Here is an 18,393-nt window from a genome sequence, read left to right on the forward strand (position 1 = left end):
ATACAAGTTTGATATTCCTATATGTATGAATATATACATATACATATTTCTAATTTTCTACTAGAGAATATTCTTAGTTAAATTTTAGCATAAAACCCTTAACTAGAGAATATTCTTAGTTAAGTTTTAGCATAAAACCCTTAAAAATAACCTTCTTCTTTTTTTCTTTTTTCTTTTTTCTTTTTTTTTTTTTTTTTTTGAATCACCCACTAATATACTTTTCATGGAAAGATTATTGAACAATTTTACAATATGAAATCAAACAATAAAATACAAACTATTCTATTTCAAAAGTAACTTTCAAGTACTATTGCTTTGACCCCCTTTTTGCTTTATGATAAAACAACTTGGAGTTTCAAGCATAATGAAATCCGTAATCCGTTTTGTCTTAAAACAATTCCCAAAGACTCCAAATCATAATTGAAAAAATATATATATGTTTGAAATTTTCTCATCACTTTTGTTCTATATAATATTTCTTTTTTTTTTTTTTTTTTTTTGTAATCTCTTTTAGCTTCTTCACTAGTTATGTCTTGGTGAAGACTAAAATACATATCATACATGATATTCCTCTTACTTTTTCTTATTAAACTCATCAATTTTTTATTCTTGCTATTTTAATTTATTGATTAAACTTCATATTAATGGTTTATATGTCTTAGTATTCTTAATTTCAAGTTTCATAAAACCCCACCAAGGAAAAAAACATGGTACGTTGTTTTAACCATATGGATAGGAACATATGGATAGGAACAAGACTCTTAAAATCATTAGAAGATATAATATTATCGAAAGGTGTCGTGATGTTTGATAGTTAGAAGATATTATTGATTTCCATGATTAAAAAAATAAAAAATAAAGTAGAAGAAAGATGAAGAAAAATACAAGGTTAATCAGCCATTTCCAAAATTTTAACTTTGGCTGTTTTTAATTGATTACGTACTTTAAGTAACAGAATTATAATTGCTATATTTTTTTTGTGTTAACATATGATTTATAATAAACTAATAAACTATTTAAATATTTTTAACTAAAAACATTAAACACATTTATAAAAATATTAATTACATTTTAATACCTTTGAGTTTTTCAAATTAGCCTTATATTTTTTATTGGTACGTATTAAATGTTTTGGAAACTTTTATTTCTTGTTTTTTTTTTTTAATAGAAGATAACCTTATGTTTGTTTTAAACTTTTATAATATATTTTTTTTCCTTTTATCCTTTTTTTTTAAACAATATTTTATAAACTTAATAATTATAGTTTTTTATTTTCTTAAATTGTTGCAGTTTTAAATCTTCAACATAACTATGGGGTATGGGCTGCAACATTAAACAATTAAAATAGATGTTTACATTTTGTTGAGGCTTAAGTGTAGCATTTTAAACATATAATATTTTGTTTGTATCATATTAAAAAAATTTGATGATGAGTGGATCATTATTTAACAAATTAAAAATTAGAAGCTTGATAAGGTGGGTTTTAAAACCAAACACTTAAATTGTAACATTCTATTCTATCCAAAAAAAAAAACAAAACAGAAGAAGAAAGAATTATAACACTCTAAAATTAAAATATCAAAATTCAATTAAACCTTTTTAAATCTTGTAAAATAAATAGTATATTATTATTATTATTATTATTTCTATCAAGGAAATGAAATTGATAATAAAGCTTTTTTTTGTTTTTAAAAAATTTGTTATTATTATTTTTTAAGGCCAATTTTGTTAATTTTATGTTTTTTTATTTATTTATTTTGCAGGAGTTTCACAGACCAACCGAAAATAGCCGTCAAAGTCAAACTGTTAACCAAAAAAAAAAAAGCTACAGCGTAAAAGTACAAACTAACAATTGATCCACTTTACTTGGCAAACGACACCGTATTTTATGAAACATGTTCCTTTTGAAAATCCAAGAAATCGTATATCCCCACGCGCTCTCTATGCGCGCGATCAAACAGAGTGAGAGAGAGAGAGAGAAAATAAAATAACACAAAGGGTAAAATAAAAAATTAAAGGAAAAAAAAAAAAAAAAAGAGGCCCAAGACCAAAACCAAAACCCAGCTCGCTCTCTGCTGTACAAAAATAAAAAATTAAAACCAGAGAGAAAGTGAAGGGGAAAAAAAAAAATTCGAATCCATTACGAACTCGACGACGAAAAACCCGTCAGAGTCGGAGTCAGGCACTGATCGATTCGTCAATATCCGCTGCACAATAATTATTTCCCGATCGTGAAGTTAGAGGGAGAGTTTTTATTATATTAATTTATATATATATATATATATATTTTTTTTTTGGTGTAAAATTTTGAAGAATTTAATTGGCTTAGTTATTAATTAGGGATTTATTTTTTGGTTGGAATTTTCAATGAGGATTTGTGATTTGGTAAGGAAAAAGTCGGTTTCAGGGGATTTCGTTTCTGGGTTTTATTGGGTTTTTTGAGTGCTTTGGTGGGTAAGAGAAAGGTGTGTATTGGGAATTGGGGGAGTGATGCTAGACTTCAGGGAAGGTCGGTGTGTGAAGGGGTTAGGGTTAGGGTTAGGGTTTTGGGGTTAGAAGAAGAGCCTCCAGTAAGTGTTTGATGAGGTTGGAGATGGAGGATAATAGTGAGCTAGAAGAAGGCGAGGCTCGCTATTACAAGGACGATGACAAAAACATTAACCCTGACACTGATCTCTCATACATTGTAAGGGTGTTTACCTGTTTCTGTTTCGAATTGGTGTTTCCTGTTGAAATATGCTTAGCTAAAGTCGTGTTGATTGCCAATGAAAGCTATTTCAAAATGCATTGCTTTTTAATTGTCTTTGATATTTATGTATGTTGAGTGAGATGAAAATTCATGATTGGTAATGCAATTTTTTTCTTATTGGTAAAGCTGAATGATCATAATGGGAACAAAAGAAAAAAAATAACAACTTTAGAAACCGCCTGAATGTTTTCTTCTGGTGCTTGAGATCATATTTGATTATAGAAGAATAATAAAATTGCATATTTTAGCTAAAGTGCTGAGTAGCTGAAGTTGTGGCAGCTCTGTTTGAATTGATTTTTGGAAATATTCCAAGCTTCATCCTTTGTATTATATAAGTTTTGGTATTTTTTTGACTTCACGATTCATCAATGACTGTTGAGTTACAAAAACAAATTTGTGTAGCTACTGGTTAAATAAAAATTGTGGATTTTTTAATGAATTATTATGAAACTTGACAGTCTGTTCTACCTTAAGGAAAAAAATTACTTATTGTCTATTTAAATCCCTTGAATTGTGAATTTAAATTTTATTTCTTTTTGTGGAGAGTTCATATGATTAGTTTTTATGAAAATAAAAGTGGAGATTTTCTCGGAGTGCAATTCTTTGCAAATTGATGCCCTGTTATGTTTGATAATTATTGATGTACATGTTTCTAGTTTATGTTTCATGTTATTAGATATCTAGTGACAATGAAGAGATATATTTTTTTTGCCTAAAGGATGTGAAGATTCAAAATTATTTGGGCCATTTCCAGAAAGATTTTGAAGGTGGGGTATCTGCAGAGAATTTGGGTGAGTGACAGATGATGGAAGTTATAAATGACCAAGAGAAGCAAATTGCTTCATTGTCCACTCTAACTGATGATGTGGGACAAAAATTTTTTATGGCAGGGGCAAAATTTGGTGGATATGGCTCATTTTTGCCTACCTATGAACGCTCTCCTGCTGTTTCATCTCATCCAATGACACCGCAGAAAAACCACATGATGTCCAAATCTCCTAGCAATTTACCAATGGAGGTATATGGACAAATATTTTCCTTTTTTTTTATTTTTTTTTATGGCCGTTTGGTAGGAAATATATATATATATATATATGCCTGACATCTTGTCGACTTGGGAATTCTATTCTGCTTGAGCACTGTGGGTTATGTGACCATACAGGGTGCCTCTCAGAATGAGAAAGCTTCTTCAACTGCACCCCAATCTGTGAGGCCCGGAGCTGTTTCGTGCAGTGCTCATCCATCACATAATAATGCAAGGGCACCTTCTGGAGATGTTCCACTCAAAAAAGATTCAAGCTTGCGTTCTACTCAAGTAACTGAAAAATATTGTTTGAAAAATGAAACTACAAACAGAATGAGTAATCCGACTGATCAAAGAACACTGAAGGTTCGAATCAAAATGAGTTCTGATAACATGGCCCGGAAGAATGCGATTTATAGTGGTCTTGGGCTTGATGACTCTCCATCTTCGTCTTCGGGGAACAGCCACGAGGAAAGTGGAGGGGTGCCACCTGTAACTCAAGAGTCTAAAAAAGAGTCTCCCACTGATATTATTCAGGTGATGACTATTCTGTATTTTCTTTCTCTTATGTTCCTTTGTCGGTAAATGAATGTAACTAATCTGGTAGCATTTTCTTCGATTATTCTGTATTCAAAACAGGTAATGACTTCCTTTCCCGTTCCTGGAGAGATACTAGTATCACCACTTCAGGACAGTATGCTTTGCCTGATAAAAAGGGAAAAACTTTGTAGAGCAAGTAATCTGGAGCATTCTCCCAAGCGTATTCAAGAGCAGTCAACCTTGTTAGTGCAGGAGCCGGATTCCATGAGGGGAGATAGAAAAGTGTTAAAGGAGAAGAAAACAAAATTAGGTGGGAGAAGTGAGAGACAGACTGAAGTGAAGCATGAGAATGTTTGTCATTTTGAGAATAACACAACAATTCCTGAGAAGAAGACATCCAAAAATGAGGCCCCAGAAGGCAAAGATTTTTTGCCTAATGGCTTGAAATGCATGCCTTTATCTAACTCGATATGTGGTGCTGGAGACTTGTTGAAAGTAACTGGTCAGCCATCTGAAGTTTCCAGGGAGGTGGACAATAAGAATGAGGTGAAAGGCAGATTATTTTTTTCTGAATTAGCAAAAGTGGAATCATTGGAGTCTTTCTCTGGTCAGGACCATCGCAAGAATGAGAAGAAAAAATCTAGGAGTGCTTCAGTGGAAAAGGTTTTGGAGAAAAGAGAGACAAATTGTCGCAAGGATGTTACTGGTGACCTTAGGGATCACGGAAAGGGCAAGAGCAAGGGCAAGGGCAAGAACAAGAACAAGAACAAGAGCAAGAGCAAGAGCAAGAGCAAGAGCAACAAGATCTCTCCCTCCTTAAAAATTTATGAGGTACCAAAATGTAAAGAAGAGGTAGATCTGCAATGGCAGAGTGTTGGTCAGAAGAGTATAGTTCATGAACAAGATGAAAGAAATGTGCCTCATAAGGAGGAAAAACCAACATTTGAAGGCAAGGATAAGTCAAAGGAGATACTAGGTAATGATAAGCCTACAGCTGTTTTAACCAAGGATAGTCTGAGGGTTGAAATGGGTGCAGTTCTTGAAGATAAAAAGAATATTGCTCGTGGTGTTGCTCCTAGTGGTAGTAAAATGCAGAAGCATAAATCACATAATAATAACAAGGGCAAAGATAATTACAAAGATCCATTAAGGGGCAAAAATTTGGAACAATCAGATAACAATATGGATCCAAGAGAGAGGCCTTTGGGTGATAGGCCAAAGGATGCTTACCTCGATGATGTTGAAGCAGAAAGAAAAATGGTCCTGGATAAACCATTGAAAACATTAAATGGTAAAAAGGTTGATAATCAGTTGATGTCAGAGGCAACTTTAAAAGGTGATCCAAATGCATTGCCTCCTGTGATGGCAAATGGACATACTTCACAGTTGGTACCGGCAGCAGTTGCTCCTGTAGTTATAGAAGAAGATTGGGTGTGCTGTGACAGTTGTCAGAAGTGGAGGCTTCTACCGTTTGGTACTAAGCCAGAGCAACTCCCTGAGAAATGGTTGTGTAGAATGCTAAACTGGCTGTAAGTTTCCTTTTTCATTCTGGGTTTGGATACTGACAAATTAGCCTATTCAGTTGTGTCTATTAATGGTTGTGGCTGAAGCTCCAGATAAATACTAAATAATAATTCTGTTGCAATGCCTATTCTCTTTGCTTATGTATGTACCCTCTCTCCCTTTTTAGGTGTTCATGCACTCCTGTATGTACACCAATTTATATGTATAATTATGTACTTCTACATATATTTATATTTGTATCTATATGTTGATGCCCTGCTAACTGGTCGCTGAAATTATAATGTAGGCCTGGAATGAATCGGTGTGACATCAGCGAGGAGGAGACAACGAAAGCACTAAATGCGTTATACCAACTACCTGTTTCTGACCATCAGAATAGCCAACAGAATCAGGCTAATGGAAGCGCATCTAAAGTAACTGCAGTTGGCGTCCAACATCCGGACCTGAATCTCCATAACAACAATTCCCATTCTATATCTAATCGAGGAAAAAAGCGACATGCATCAAAAGAAGTACCAAATTCAGGTGGCAGTGGTAGTTCATTTTGGATCCCAAACCCCACAAAAAACCACCTGCATGAACCTGTTAAAAGTAAAAGCTTGAATGACATGAACCATCCTCCTTTAGAATCTAGTACAGCAAAAAAATCTGATTCTCAATATTTGAGAAAGCCATGCAACATGGAAAAGAACATATCTAGGCAGACAGAAAAGCATGTAAATGGGGGTATGTATTTCATTTTGTGTGTGAGACTTTTAGTTAAAAGTTGGTAATCTGTGCATTCTTATTTTGATTGCCATTTCTATGCAGGTGATATTAAGGAGAGGAGAAATAAAAGCAAGAGGGAGGCTGATCAATATGCTTGTGGAACTTCCAAGAAACCTAAGATTGATGATATGTACATTGCTGTTAAACAACAGAATTCTGATAATGAGCTAGGGAAAATTGGTCTTGGTTCCAATGCTTGTTTGTCAAGTAAGTTACATGAGAAAGATGTGAAACAAAATGAATATGGTTTATCCAAGGACACAAAGTCTAAGGCCAAAGACAAGATACAAATTTCTGCAAGGAAACTGGAAGACCAAAGTCAGGTTTCGTCAGATGGGGGGTCTTTAAATATAAAAATGGGCAGTAAAAGAGAAAGTTCCTCGAAGAAAAGGAAATTGAAAGATTGGCAAGAAAACCAGATCTATGAGGAGACATTTCAAATTTCTATGCATGATGACATGGTACATATGAAGGAGGAAAGTAGTGAAAGTGGATTCAGAAAGGAGAAGAAGTCCAGGATTTCAAAGACTGATAAGAAGGAGTCAAGTGCTAATGGTGGATATGATAAATCAAAGGAGTCAAGTGCTAATGGTGGATATGATAAATCAAACAGAAAAGGCAGAGAGGCTTATGTTTCATCAGGCACCAAAAATCAGCAAGTTGATCGTATGGAAGAGAATGGAAGTATAGATAATGAACAACAGCCCAGGAAAGCAAATAAAAAGACTATGGGTGGTGTATATTCCCTGGGAAAAGATCTGGGGACTGGGCAAGTTTCAATGGCTGCCATGTCAAGCTCTTCAAAGGTTTCCGGTTGCCATAAAATTAGGGGTAATGTTGAAGAAGTGAAAGGCTCACCAGTGGAATCAGTTTCCTCATCTCCTTTGAGGAACTTCCATTCGAATAAGGTTACATCAGCAGTGGGGGATGTTTCCCAGAAAGATGATGCTGGAAATGGTGGTTTCCCATCCGTAAGTAATCCTATAAGATGTGGGGATGGGGATGCCAATGTTGAAATGACTCGATTTGGAACATCCAGGAAGGAGAAAATTTCATGTGATGGTCAACCAAAATCCTTTAAGATTTCAACTCTAGACTGTCAGGATGGAGATGCTAATCATAAATTCAGTGTCAAAGCTAAACCTTCTCCTGACGTTCGGAATGGCCATTTGGTTAGTTGTGATGTTGGTACAGTTGAACATGGTCAGTGCCCAAGTCATCAGCATGATATGGAGCACTACCATGATGAGGATAAAGGGCATAGGAATCAGGATGCAGTTTTTCTGCACAAATCTGGCAAGGGTTCCTCTTTGCAGTCCAAGGACAAGGGAAGAAGTTTGACTTCCAATATAGATAGAGGTAAGATGAAAGTTGTGGATTCAGTGAGTGAGTACTCAAAGAATGTCCAGAAGTATGAGTCAGAGATTGACACCAATCATCATGCACCTGGTACTGAAACAACTACTGATGTTAAGAACAGATTTTTTAAGAAGTGTAGCATTAAATCCGTCAAGGATGAGAAGAATCATAGTGTTAGAATGGGCCATGCAGGACAAGGGTCAAGTGGTAGTGGAAAGGAAATTCAAATGAAGCGAAAAGATTCTGATGGGTCAGAAGTGAAGTTGGGTGCCACTAATGGGAATGTCTTCTCGCACATGAGTCAGGATTCTGAGGGTGTTCCACCAACAGTCGAGTCAAGAACCAGGAAACCAAAACTGTTCTCAAATTCCACAAATGAAGGTAAAAATGAAATGCAGCACGTTGGGCGTCAACCTTTGCCAGGATCTGAAAGAGCAGGCACTTTGCATGGACTTCAGGTTGAAGCTCTTGGCAATGGCAGTGTGCCAAAGATACCAGAGCATTCTGGCAGCACAGGCAATAAGAGTAGAGCCAGTCGCAGTTTTGGACGTCTCTCACCCAACCAACAAGGAGCCAGAGATGTCATTTCATCAAGTCCTTTGAAAAACTCCCCTGACCCTACTGCTTCTAATACCCTGAAAGAAGCTAGAGAGCTTAGAGACTATGCAGATCGTCTTAAGGTTTGTCCATTGCTCTTATAAGTTTTTAGTTTTTGCTTAAATGGTTGACATGCTAAATAATCTTGTTTTTCTGTAATTGACTATGTTTTTCAATAATTTGTAGAGCTCTGGGTTTGCTTTTGAAAGTAGTGAGGCTTACTTCCAAGCTGCCTTAAAGTTTCTCCATGGAGCTGTGCTTCTAGAATCTTGTGGTAGTCAGAGTGCCAAACATGGAGAGATGTCTCAAATGCAAGTATACAGTACTACAGCCAAACTTTGCGAGTAAGTTAAAATCTTAATTTTTTTTTTTTTAAGAAATATTAAATTGAAAATCTCTCCTTTCTTATTTGATCTGTATGCTCACTGAAAACTTTTTTATATATTGGTGAGAATTTACCTCATCAGTTCCTTGTGTACGAAGCATTTTTGAACTTAATATTTGTAGAATAGCTATGTATTTGTTTAAATGAAAATATTTTAGTGTCATCCTGTTGCATTCTTCAGAATTTGGATGTTTGTATTCTCATGTGAATAGGAGCCCATCTATTCATAAGATTAATTCCAGTAGAGCTTACCTTATCTTTTTTGGGATCCAAAAAATATGCTCAGACTCTATTGAGATGCTGTTCAATTTTGTGAGCACCAGATACCATAATAGTAGCTCAATTAGCTGCATTTGCATAAAGTGATGGCTAATCTAACTTATTTCATTTTTTACTGCACAATAGTGATTTGAAGCTCTCATTTCTGCATCTGTCATCTGCTATATGGATTTCTGATGAACTAGTTAAATTTACAGATTCTGTGCCCATGAATATGAAAAACGCCAAGAAATGGCGGCAGCTACCTTGGCTTATAAATGCATGGAGGTGGCATACATGAGGGTGATATACTGTAAAAATTCAAGTACAAACAGAGATCAGCGTGATTTAATAGCATCTTTACAGATTGTTCCTCAAGGTAATAGAAGAAGATCATCAACATTGTGTACTCATGCTTCAGTTGTATGTTTGTACAAGTCTTTTGACACTTTCAAGTTGCATGCCATTCTTTTGATTATGTGTTGTCTATCATATTAATTTTGGAAACTATTTTAATGAATGGTAAAACAAACATTGAAATTGGTTTATATTGATTAGATCTAATATGTACAGTTCTTGAGCATGTATGATGAGAATATTTGAGGTATTTTATCATTAATTTATGAGAATATTTGAGGTATTTTATCATTAATTTTGTTTATATCTTTTTCTTTTGGGAGAAAATGCAGAGGAGCCTTGGGTTGGTTGGAATCTAACATGCACAGTTATTGAGCAGAGCATGATTAAGAATTTGAACTATTTTACCATTTATTTTATTTGTATTTTTTCTTTTGAGAGAAAAAAGGAAGGGGCTGGGGAGGATGACAGAGATATATTGAAGTCTTAAGATGCATTTTTAGCAGTAGTGAGTTCTAAAATTAAAGCATCCTATCCTTGATTTTTCTTTTGTTTGGGTTTGAAATTTTAGTAATAAGTATTGGTTTTTCTATTTTCTTTATTAAGTAAACCTTATTGGTCTGGCATACTAGTTGTGGTTGGTTTTAATGCGCATTTACGTGCTTCTGTGCTTCTGCACTGATATGAATCAATTATGGGTTGGTCTGTTTCACAAATCCTTTCTTGTAGGTGAATCTCCATCATCTTCTGCATCAGATGTAGATAACTTAAACAACCAAGTGACAGTGGAGAAGGCTACATTACCCAAGGGTTCTTCTCAAGTTACTGGAAACAATATCATTCTTGCTCGAAACAATCCCAATTTTGTTCGGCTGCTTGACTTTGTAAGTTGATTGTCTCCATTATATCACGTGTTTAGGAACTTTTCTATTTAAGGTGTCTTGGACTTGGCTCAAACAGCTTTTTTGTCATCATTTACTATGGAAGTTGTGGCGCCTTATGGATCAGCTACTTTAGTGGTTAGAGTAACAGGCCTCTAAGGTTAGTGAGGTTCCTGCTATGGTGAAGGATATACGGGCAAAAGAAGTTTTACAGGCAAAAGAAGTTTTACATTTGAACGGGAATCATCAGCCACTGGTCATGTGGTGCATGTTGACTTAGGATTAGAAATGGAGGTTCAAGGTTGTCAAAACACCATTTAAATTGTCTTGAAGACCTTGGAGTAGTCCTGTCTTATACAAGAAAATTAGGAGTGACTTCTGATGTGTCATAATTTTTTTTTTTGGTTGAGGTATCTGCCATTTTTATTCTTCAATACTAATAGAACTGTAGTTTGTAACTTAGTTTTAGATGGGCTTACAGTTACAGATTAATATACTTTCAATAGATTAGTGAAATAGATGGGTTATGTGCATAGAATTCATTCTATGTCCTGATTGTTCCTGGGATATAGTCGGATTAGTTAAAATTCGTATAGGTTAATGAGTGGTAGATTTTGTACTCATGGATATCTCTAAGAGGAAAAGTGGGATATTTAACGAGTGTTAGATTTTGTAATCATGGATATCTCTAAGAGGAACAGTGGGACATTAGTTTTTCTCCTAGCTCGATGTACGTACCTCATATGCTGTGCTATGCATGAATCAGGGTGTTACAAGAGGGTAACAGTCTATATGTTATTGTTTTGTAGACGCAGGATGTAAGTTTGGCAATGGAGGCTTCAAGAAAATCCCAGAACGCATTTGCAGCTGCACATATAAACCTGGAAGAGGCTCAAAATAGGGATTGTATTGCTACTCTTAAAAGTGTCATGGATTTCAGCTTCCAAGATATAGAGGAACTTATACGCTTGGTTCGGCTTGCTATGGAGGCTATAAATCGTTCTGGTTTCGGCAGTTCTAGAGACTAAGTCAACCCCTGTATATATTGCATGTTTTTCTGATTTTCTCCTAGTGAACAGGCATCTGAGGGGGAAAAGGGTGCCTACATAGACCTGCACTGGAAGATCTGCAAAGAGGCGGGTCATCGACAGTTCATTACCCCTCTGTACATGTGTACAAAAGTGAGATTGATTAGCAAATTTTGTGATGTAATTTTTTTGCACATTAAGTTTATTATTAACGTGGATAAGAGCACAACATGCTCAGCCTTAAGTTTCATGGGTTGGGGGTAGAGAAACTGAAATACTTGTTCGGCAGCACGTCTCAGAGGTCATGTAATAGTTCAGTTTAATATTCTTTTGCTCCAGTGATTCGGAGCTTGAGGGAACAAAAATATTTATAGAGATTGGACACTCTTAGGCAACCATTTTGAGGAGGTTGATACATTAATAGGGATGACTGGTTAATGTTCTATAAATGACTTTTTCTTTATATTTTAAAATTTTGATGAAATGGAAATACCAGGTTCTTGTGTTGGTTCTGTACTTCCCTGTATATCTCTAGAATTTTCAAAGCTTAAGATATTGGTCCTAACTAGCTGCGCAACATTCCTGGGAAAAGATACTGTTGGAGTCATCAGGTATTTAATATTTTATTTTTATTGCATTTTCAGTGAAATTTCTACTTCTAATAATTTCAACTTGCAGGTTGTGGAGTTCTTAATGGTAAATTTTTTTTCTGCATAGGTTGCAATAAAAAGGCTTCTTGGTCTGAGCAGTTTTATTATTTATCAGACAAAGTGAGAAGTTCAAAGGATTTCCAGTATTATGCGATTGGCATTCTGCTGCTAGTCAAATAACTCAAGGTTAGGGAAACAATTTTTTTTTTTAATAGCAAGAATTTCCACATTTGAGTCGTTACATTGAAATGATAATTTCACTGAAACATAGATGGCAGGAGGTATTTGTTAATCTCCATCAATAAGCCACTTGATCTTGGACAACAACATATGAAAGATTTTCTCTTCATGCTCTCCATTTATGCAGCATAGAAATGTAAGAGGTAAAAGTCAAATTTCATTTGTTTCTTAATGTTGTAAGATGATGTTTTCTTTTCTTCAATCATATTTTTAGAACACAGCAAATTTTTGTATTTCACTTTATGTACTGATTATTCATTATTGGCAACAGAAAACGATTCCTGGGAAATTAAATCTTTGAGCAACTAATTTCACTAAATTTCATTATGCTGCACCCTCTTTCTAACTCCTTGCATGACTGTGCTGTATCTCTTTCTGGTTGTCTCTGTGCTTGAATTCTGTCTTCGTTTTGTTCCTCTTTCTGATATTGGCTGTGGGTTGTGTTGAATTAGTGTAGCTCAGTGTTGCTGTTTCTCTTGGGTTTTATTGGTGATGTAAAGTACCCGCTTTGCCAGAAACTCCCTATCATTATCAGATCTTAATTCTGGTTTTCTAGGAATGATCATTACAGTTTTGTGTTCTTGTAACAATGAAATGGTGGATATTGTTTTCCTGTTATGATGAGAACACATTATCATATTGCTACTGGTTACGGGTACTGAAGCAGAGTTTTTATTGATTATGATTGTAACACTACCGGATATTGGTTTTAGGTAGGGGGGAAATAGATACGTCGACTTGGTGGTTACTAGCAGCAAATGCTGATGCAAAGGATGTCTTCCACTTATTTTTTTGTATCTAAAATTCTTTTTTGCTTAATTTATTTAGTATTCTTCTCTATTGATATGGTATAAATGTACACATTTTCTATATGTTTGCTGATTTCAGCGCTTTGTCCTCTATGTGACCTTATGTAAAACAATCTCATCTAATAAAATTGCACTTTTTTTTTTCGTTATTCTCACTGTCGTTTGCCTCTGCTTCCAACTTTTGTCTGGGCAATTGGTTCAACTTCATTTTTTTACATGGTGCAAAATTTATGAAATTTGAACCTACTTATTTGAAAATCAGGTTTTCGAATGGTACTGGACAAAACAACTGCTATTTGTTTGAAAGATCCAGCATTATTATAAGAAAGTAATCCGCTAATCAAGATTTTTTCTTTATGTTTGTTAATCTTTTGAATAAAGATTGCAAACTTTTAACATGGAAATCAAAAAGAGAAAAACTGAAATTAGTTGATCATCACCAGAAATCCCTACAAATACAGGACCCATTTTTAAAGAGATGAAATCTATTAAGATCTCTAACAACAAATTCTCTATCCACAATCTCACTAATAAGCGTGAAAACCTCATGACAGTCCCTGCACATTCTGAGGTTCTTCATTATTCTAATGGTAGCTCCTTTTGGTATGTTTATTAACCCAAAAGCCAAGGCCAATCTCTCGCTGTGCAGACCCAGTATTTCCTCCTTAGCCTCCTCCTCCACATCAACAAAGACCAACCCCATACTTCCTCCTACATACCCTCTTTCTTTCACTCGTCTTTCTAACTCCTTTAGCAAATTTACCATCTCACTTCCCTGTGGACATGATGATACATCTCCAGCATAGAACACGTATGTTGAATCTTTAATTTCAATCCAACTGCAACCTGGTTCTTTATAAACTCCGGTTTGCTTCATTTTAGACCGAAGATTATGAGCATTTTCCCACTCTCCTGCCAATGCATAAGTGTTTGATAACGTAATATAGGCACCTGCTACTTGTTGATTGGAATCTATTAGCTGTTTACTGGCTTTGACTGCAATATCCACCCTTCCAAAGAGCCTACTAGCTGAAAGAAGCGTTCCCCACAACAGAGCCCAATCATTATGTTCTGCTCGGGTAGATTTGGCTAATTGGTATGCCTCATCAAGCCGACCAATTCGTGCAAGCATATCAACAACACATGTATAATGCTTTGCATCAGGTACTATCCCGTATTTCTCATGCATAGATTTCAAGTATTGGAGGCCTTCATTGACAAGTCCTGAATGGCTGCACGCATGTAAGACCCCCACAAAGGTGACATCATTGGGTTTTATTCTTCTATCAATCATTTCTGAGAAGAGTAGAAGTGCCTGTTTCCCGAGTCCATACTTAGCAGTACTAACAATCATTGAAGTATAGGGAATTAGTGAGGGATATGGAATTCTCCTAAAGATCTTATTGGAATAATCAAGACACCCACATTTGGCATACATATCAACAAGTGCACTGGCAACTATATCACTTGAATCATGGCCCCTGCGAATAACTGCTCCATGCGTGACTTTCCCAGAAACCAACTTGCCCAAGCTTGCACAAGCGTTGGTGATGCTAGCTAACATAAAATGATTTGGATGGTCTTCCATCAGAAAATTGAATTCCCGAAAGAGTTGGAGCGCTTCATTGCCTTGTCCATTCTGCACATATGCAGTGATCATTGAAGTCCAAGAAACAACATTCCTATCGTACATAAAGTCAAAAACCCGCCGAGCTCCATCGACATCGTTGCACTTCCCATACATATCAACAAGCGAAGAGCACACAACAAGGTTAGCTTGAAAACCCAAAACCTCAACATGAGCATGGATTTCTTTACCAGTTCTGAGGTCAGCAAGGATCGAAGAGGCATTGATCACTGTAGCAAAAGTAAACTCATTTGGCATAACAGAGCATTCGGACATTTTCCCAAAGAGCCACAGAGCCATTCTGGCCTTACCTGTGTTTATATAACCAGCAATAAGCGAAGTCCATGACACAACGTTTGGTGCAAACATTTCGTCGAACAGTTGGCGTGCATGGTCAATTCTTTGGAGTCTGATATAGCAATTCATGAGAAGGTTGGTAGTGAAAGTACGTGTTAGAAACCCACATTTCACAGATTCCGAGTGCAGTGACGTTGCGGAAGCGAAATCTATGCAGTTCTGAAGCTGTTGAATATGATGATGGGCTTTTGAATGAAAATATGACCGTTTAATTTGGCGGGAAAGATATTGGGTGGTGAGGGCAAAAGTGGCATTTTGGTTCAACGGCTTTCTCATCGCTCGCTCGCACATGTTTCGCAGGTTGTCGTTTTGAGTTGGAGGTCTTATCGAAGGTGAGACGAGGGCATTTTGGTCAAACTGTTTAGGAGTCTCTCTCCATTTCAATATCCATCTTTCTGTTTTAATTTTTGACTATATATTACAAACTTTTTAGAGATATTATTTAACCTTTTTTTTTTTAATAAAAATAAAATTTTATTCTTTATTATTATTTTTAATTTATTATTTATTTATTTATTTTCACTTTTTAAGCTAGAAGATTGAAATTGGATTTGTAAAAATATATGTTCCACCGTTATTGTTCAAATATTTAAGACTTTTCTTGAATAACAATTAGTGGTGTACTATCAATCAAATTTCTTTCTTTAGCAAAGTGATGTAAAATTGCACGTTTGACCCGAAAAAGAGGCAAAAGGGATACATATTTTTAAGGTGGGCAAAATTTACTCCTAGTTTGTCTCCTAAAATTATTACATCATAACATTAAAAAGAAAAAAAAAATTACAAAAGCAAGAAAAAGCTAAAAGTGAAGCCAAAAGCTTGTTTAGGAAACAAAATGGTTTGGTTCACTACATAAGTCTATTCTACTTTGTTAAGACATGACATTAATATGTTATATGGACGACTATTTAAACTAAAAAATTATGAGAATTTCTTTTTTTTTCTTTTAATTTTTTTCTGTGTCTTTTTCACTTTCTTTTTGTGATAAATCTATGTGGATTCCCAAGTGTCTTTACATTTTTTTTTTTTTTTTGCCCTTTTCTTTGGTGAAAAATTTCCTTGAAGACATCCACATAGTGAGTAAAATCCCATCTAAGGTACAAATTAAATTACAAGCCAGTAACTTATTAAACCAAAAAAATAAAAATAAATAAAAGTAAATCAAAAATTCACAAAGACAGACATTTTAATGGGTATAGAAAGAGACAGAAAGGAGTAGTGGATGACTGGGGAGTTAGGCTATGGCTTTACTTTCTCAAGACCAAGCATGCTTATGGCAGTTTTCAGAGAGTCACAGACTTCTTTTTGTCCTTTACACCAATAATTAACACTGCTTCTTAAAAAGGACTATACTTTATCATAAAATCCAAATACTCTGTTAAACTAAAACAGCTTCAAAAGCTCAATCATATGGGAAAAGTAGGCTAGCTTTGGATTACAATGTCTATTCTACAATCATAGAATCTTATAAGAAATTTTGAGTTACAAGTCTAGCTCAATGCTCTTGACACTAAAATAAGAAATTAGCTCAATCTGATAAAACTGATAATGTTTATCCAAATACTGCTTTATAATAATAGACATTGGTTGAGAAATTGGGATGGTACCTAATTTCTGTACTTTCTGGATAACAAAAGGTGCTGACCTTTTTCTCCTTCGTTATATGTGGCTCTCCCATGGTTAAAAAAAGCAAATGAGCAGAGTCCATAATGCATAGAATTCCTCAAAATGTATCTTTGCTTTCCACAGTTTTCTCTTAAAACATTTTTCTTCCTTTATTTTCACTTTAAGGAAAAACACAAACCTATAAAAGAATCTTTTACTCCTTTGATTCACAGTAGGATCTTCCATGCTCCTTTTAGAAGACAAATTTATTCCTCATCCATTTGAGCAACAATCAATAATTTATTGATTTGGAGCTTGTTCTCTTTGTTGCAACAATACTTTAATTCAAAACAAAAAAGTATAAGAAGATTTTGATATCACAATTATTTCCTCACTTCAACCTTGATTTTAGAGCATCTTGATTTAACTTACATGCCTGTGCAAGAAATCACCTCGATAATTTGTCATATACGAGAGCTGTTAATGGGACACCATGATATGACAAATTTTAGGGTGTGATAAATTTTACAGGTGACGTTTCAATTAATCTCAATTAAAGATTTAAGACTAAAATCTAATTGGGAATGTGATAACCTTTAACATTAGCACGTTATCATATTTCATATTATAAATTTGGATGATAGTTTTATAAGATCAATTTACATATACATGTATACATCAAAGTTAAATTAGAAAGAAAATCTCTGTACATTCTAGGTGTGAAAATCTCAAGCGGTGATGTTAAATTATCCAACTGGGATGTTTCTGATTGATTTTGGTGGTTTAGCAGAAGCTTTTTAGTCTTTACAAAATATGGGTAATCTATAATTACAAATGGTTTTGGGAAGCCAGATTAGTCATACATAAATCAGAGGGCGGGGGCCTGGAGAGAAGGAAGTGTGGACCAAGGCATGATAATAACAACACTAGATTTGGTCTGCAGAAGTGGAGACATCTAAGTAGAAATTGTGAATGGCCCCTACCACTCACATAAGTCTGCCACAAGAGACAGTTAAATGTACCACTACCCATTACTGTTCGATTCCCTTCCTTGGTAAAAAAATCTCCCATTTTTCTCTTACTTTCACTCACAGACACAGACATGATTCTGTCACACATCTCTCTTTTCCTACCCCAGAGGAGAAAAGACTCAAAACATGTGTGTGTGTGTGTGTGTGTGAGATAGATATATATATATATAGAGAGAGAGAGAGAGAGACAGAGAGAGAGTATAACAAGCAAACAAACATAAGTCGTGTCCTGCTAACTACCCTATATAGATGTACCTCATTTTGGCCCCAGTATGACCCATAAAGCGAATCTGTATAAAAAGAAATTGGGGGATACTTTTTAAAATGTTATTTCTCATCAATGCTAAGAGCAACGACATGATTGTTCATCTGGTATTATTCAAAGTAATAAAAAGAAGAAAAGTTAAAAAATGAATTAACATTTTATGCTTACCACCAAATAAGTTCTAATGTTATTGGTGACTATGAGCGTTGATAATAAATGATAAGACTTTTTCATATTTATTAGTTTATATAAGTGACAAATTAATTAAGAAATTAATTTCTATGTAAGTAATGGGATTACATGTATGACTTAATAAAGTGCATTGTGTGGGTCCTGAAA

At 34.9% G+C, this 18,393-nt stretch overlaps 2 protein-coding genes across 19 annotated transcripts; one reads left to right on the forward strand and one right to left on the reverse strand.

The window, feature by feature from the left end:
• Positions 1-2,018: 2,018 nt before the first annotated feature.
• LOC125419612 (cysteine-tryptophan domain-containing zinc finger protein 7) lies at positions 2,019-13,253 on the forward strand. Of its 18 annotated transcripts, none has more exons than XM_048465672.2 (14): positions 2,019-2,686; positions 3,468-3,540; positions 3,640-3,767; positions 3,912-4,310; positions 4,413-5,842; positions 6,124-6,563; positions 6,648-8,644; positions 8,748-8,905; positions 9,423-9,583; positions 10,291-10,445; positions 11,252-12,081; positions 12,188-12,306; positions 12,392-12,503; positions 12,632-13,253. In XM_048465672.2, exons 1-11 carry the CDS (start codon positions 2,582-2,584, stop codon positions 11,468-11,470), a joined length of 5,265 nt encoding a protein of 1,754 aa, XP_048321629.2. In that variant the 5' UTR covers positions 2,019-2,581; the 3' UTR covers positions 11,471-12,081; positions 12,188-12,306; positions 12,392-12,503; positions 12,632-13,253. The 18 variants fall into 18 exon arrangements, with proteins under 18 accessions (XP_048321629.2, XP_015899999.3, XP_015900000.3 ...); XM_016044513.4 differs by having other exon boundaries at positions 12,813-13,253; XM_016044514.4 differs by having other exon boundaries at positions 12,818-13,253.
• Positions 13,254-13,569: 316 nt separating this feature from the next.
• Positions 13,570-15,550, reverse strand: LOC125418236 (pentatricopeptide repeat-containing protein At4g15720). The gene has a single exon (XM_060812733.1). It carries the CDS (start codon positions 15,442-15,444, stop codon positions 13,606-13,608), a length of 1,839 nt encoding a protein of 612 aa, XP_060668716.1. The 5' UTR covers positions 15,445-15,550; the 3' UTR covers positions 13,570-13,605.
• Positions 15,551-18,393: the final 2,843 nt, after the last annotated feature.

This window comes from Ziziphus jujuba, chromosome 11 (assembly GCF_031755915.1).
Source record: "Ziziphus jujuba cultivar Dongzao chromosome 11, ASM3175591v1".
Classification (NCBI taxonomy): Eukaryota; Viridiplantae; Streptophyta; class Magnoliopsida; order Rosales; family Rhamnaceae; genus Ziziphus; species Ziziphus jujuba.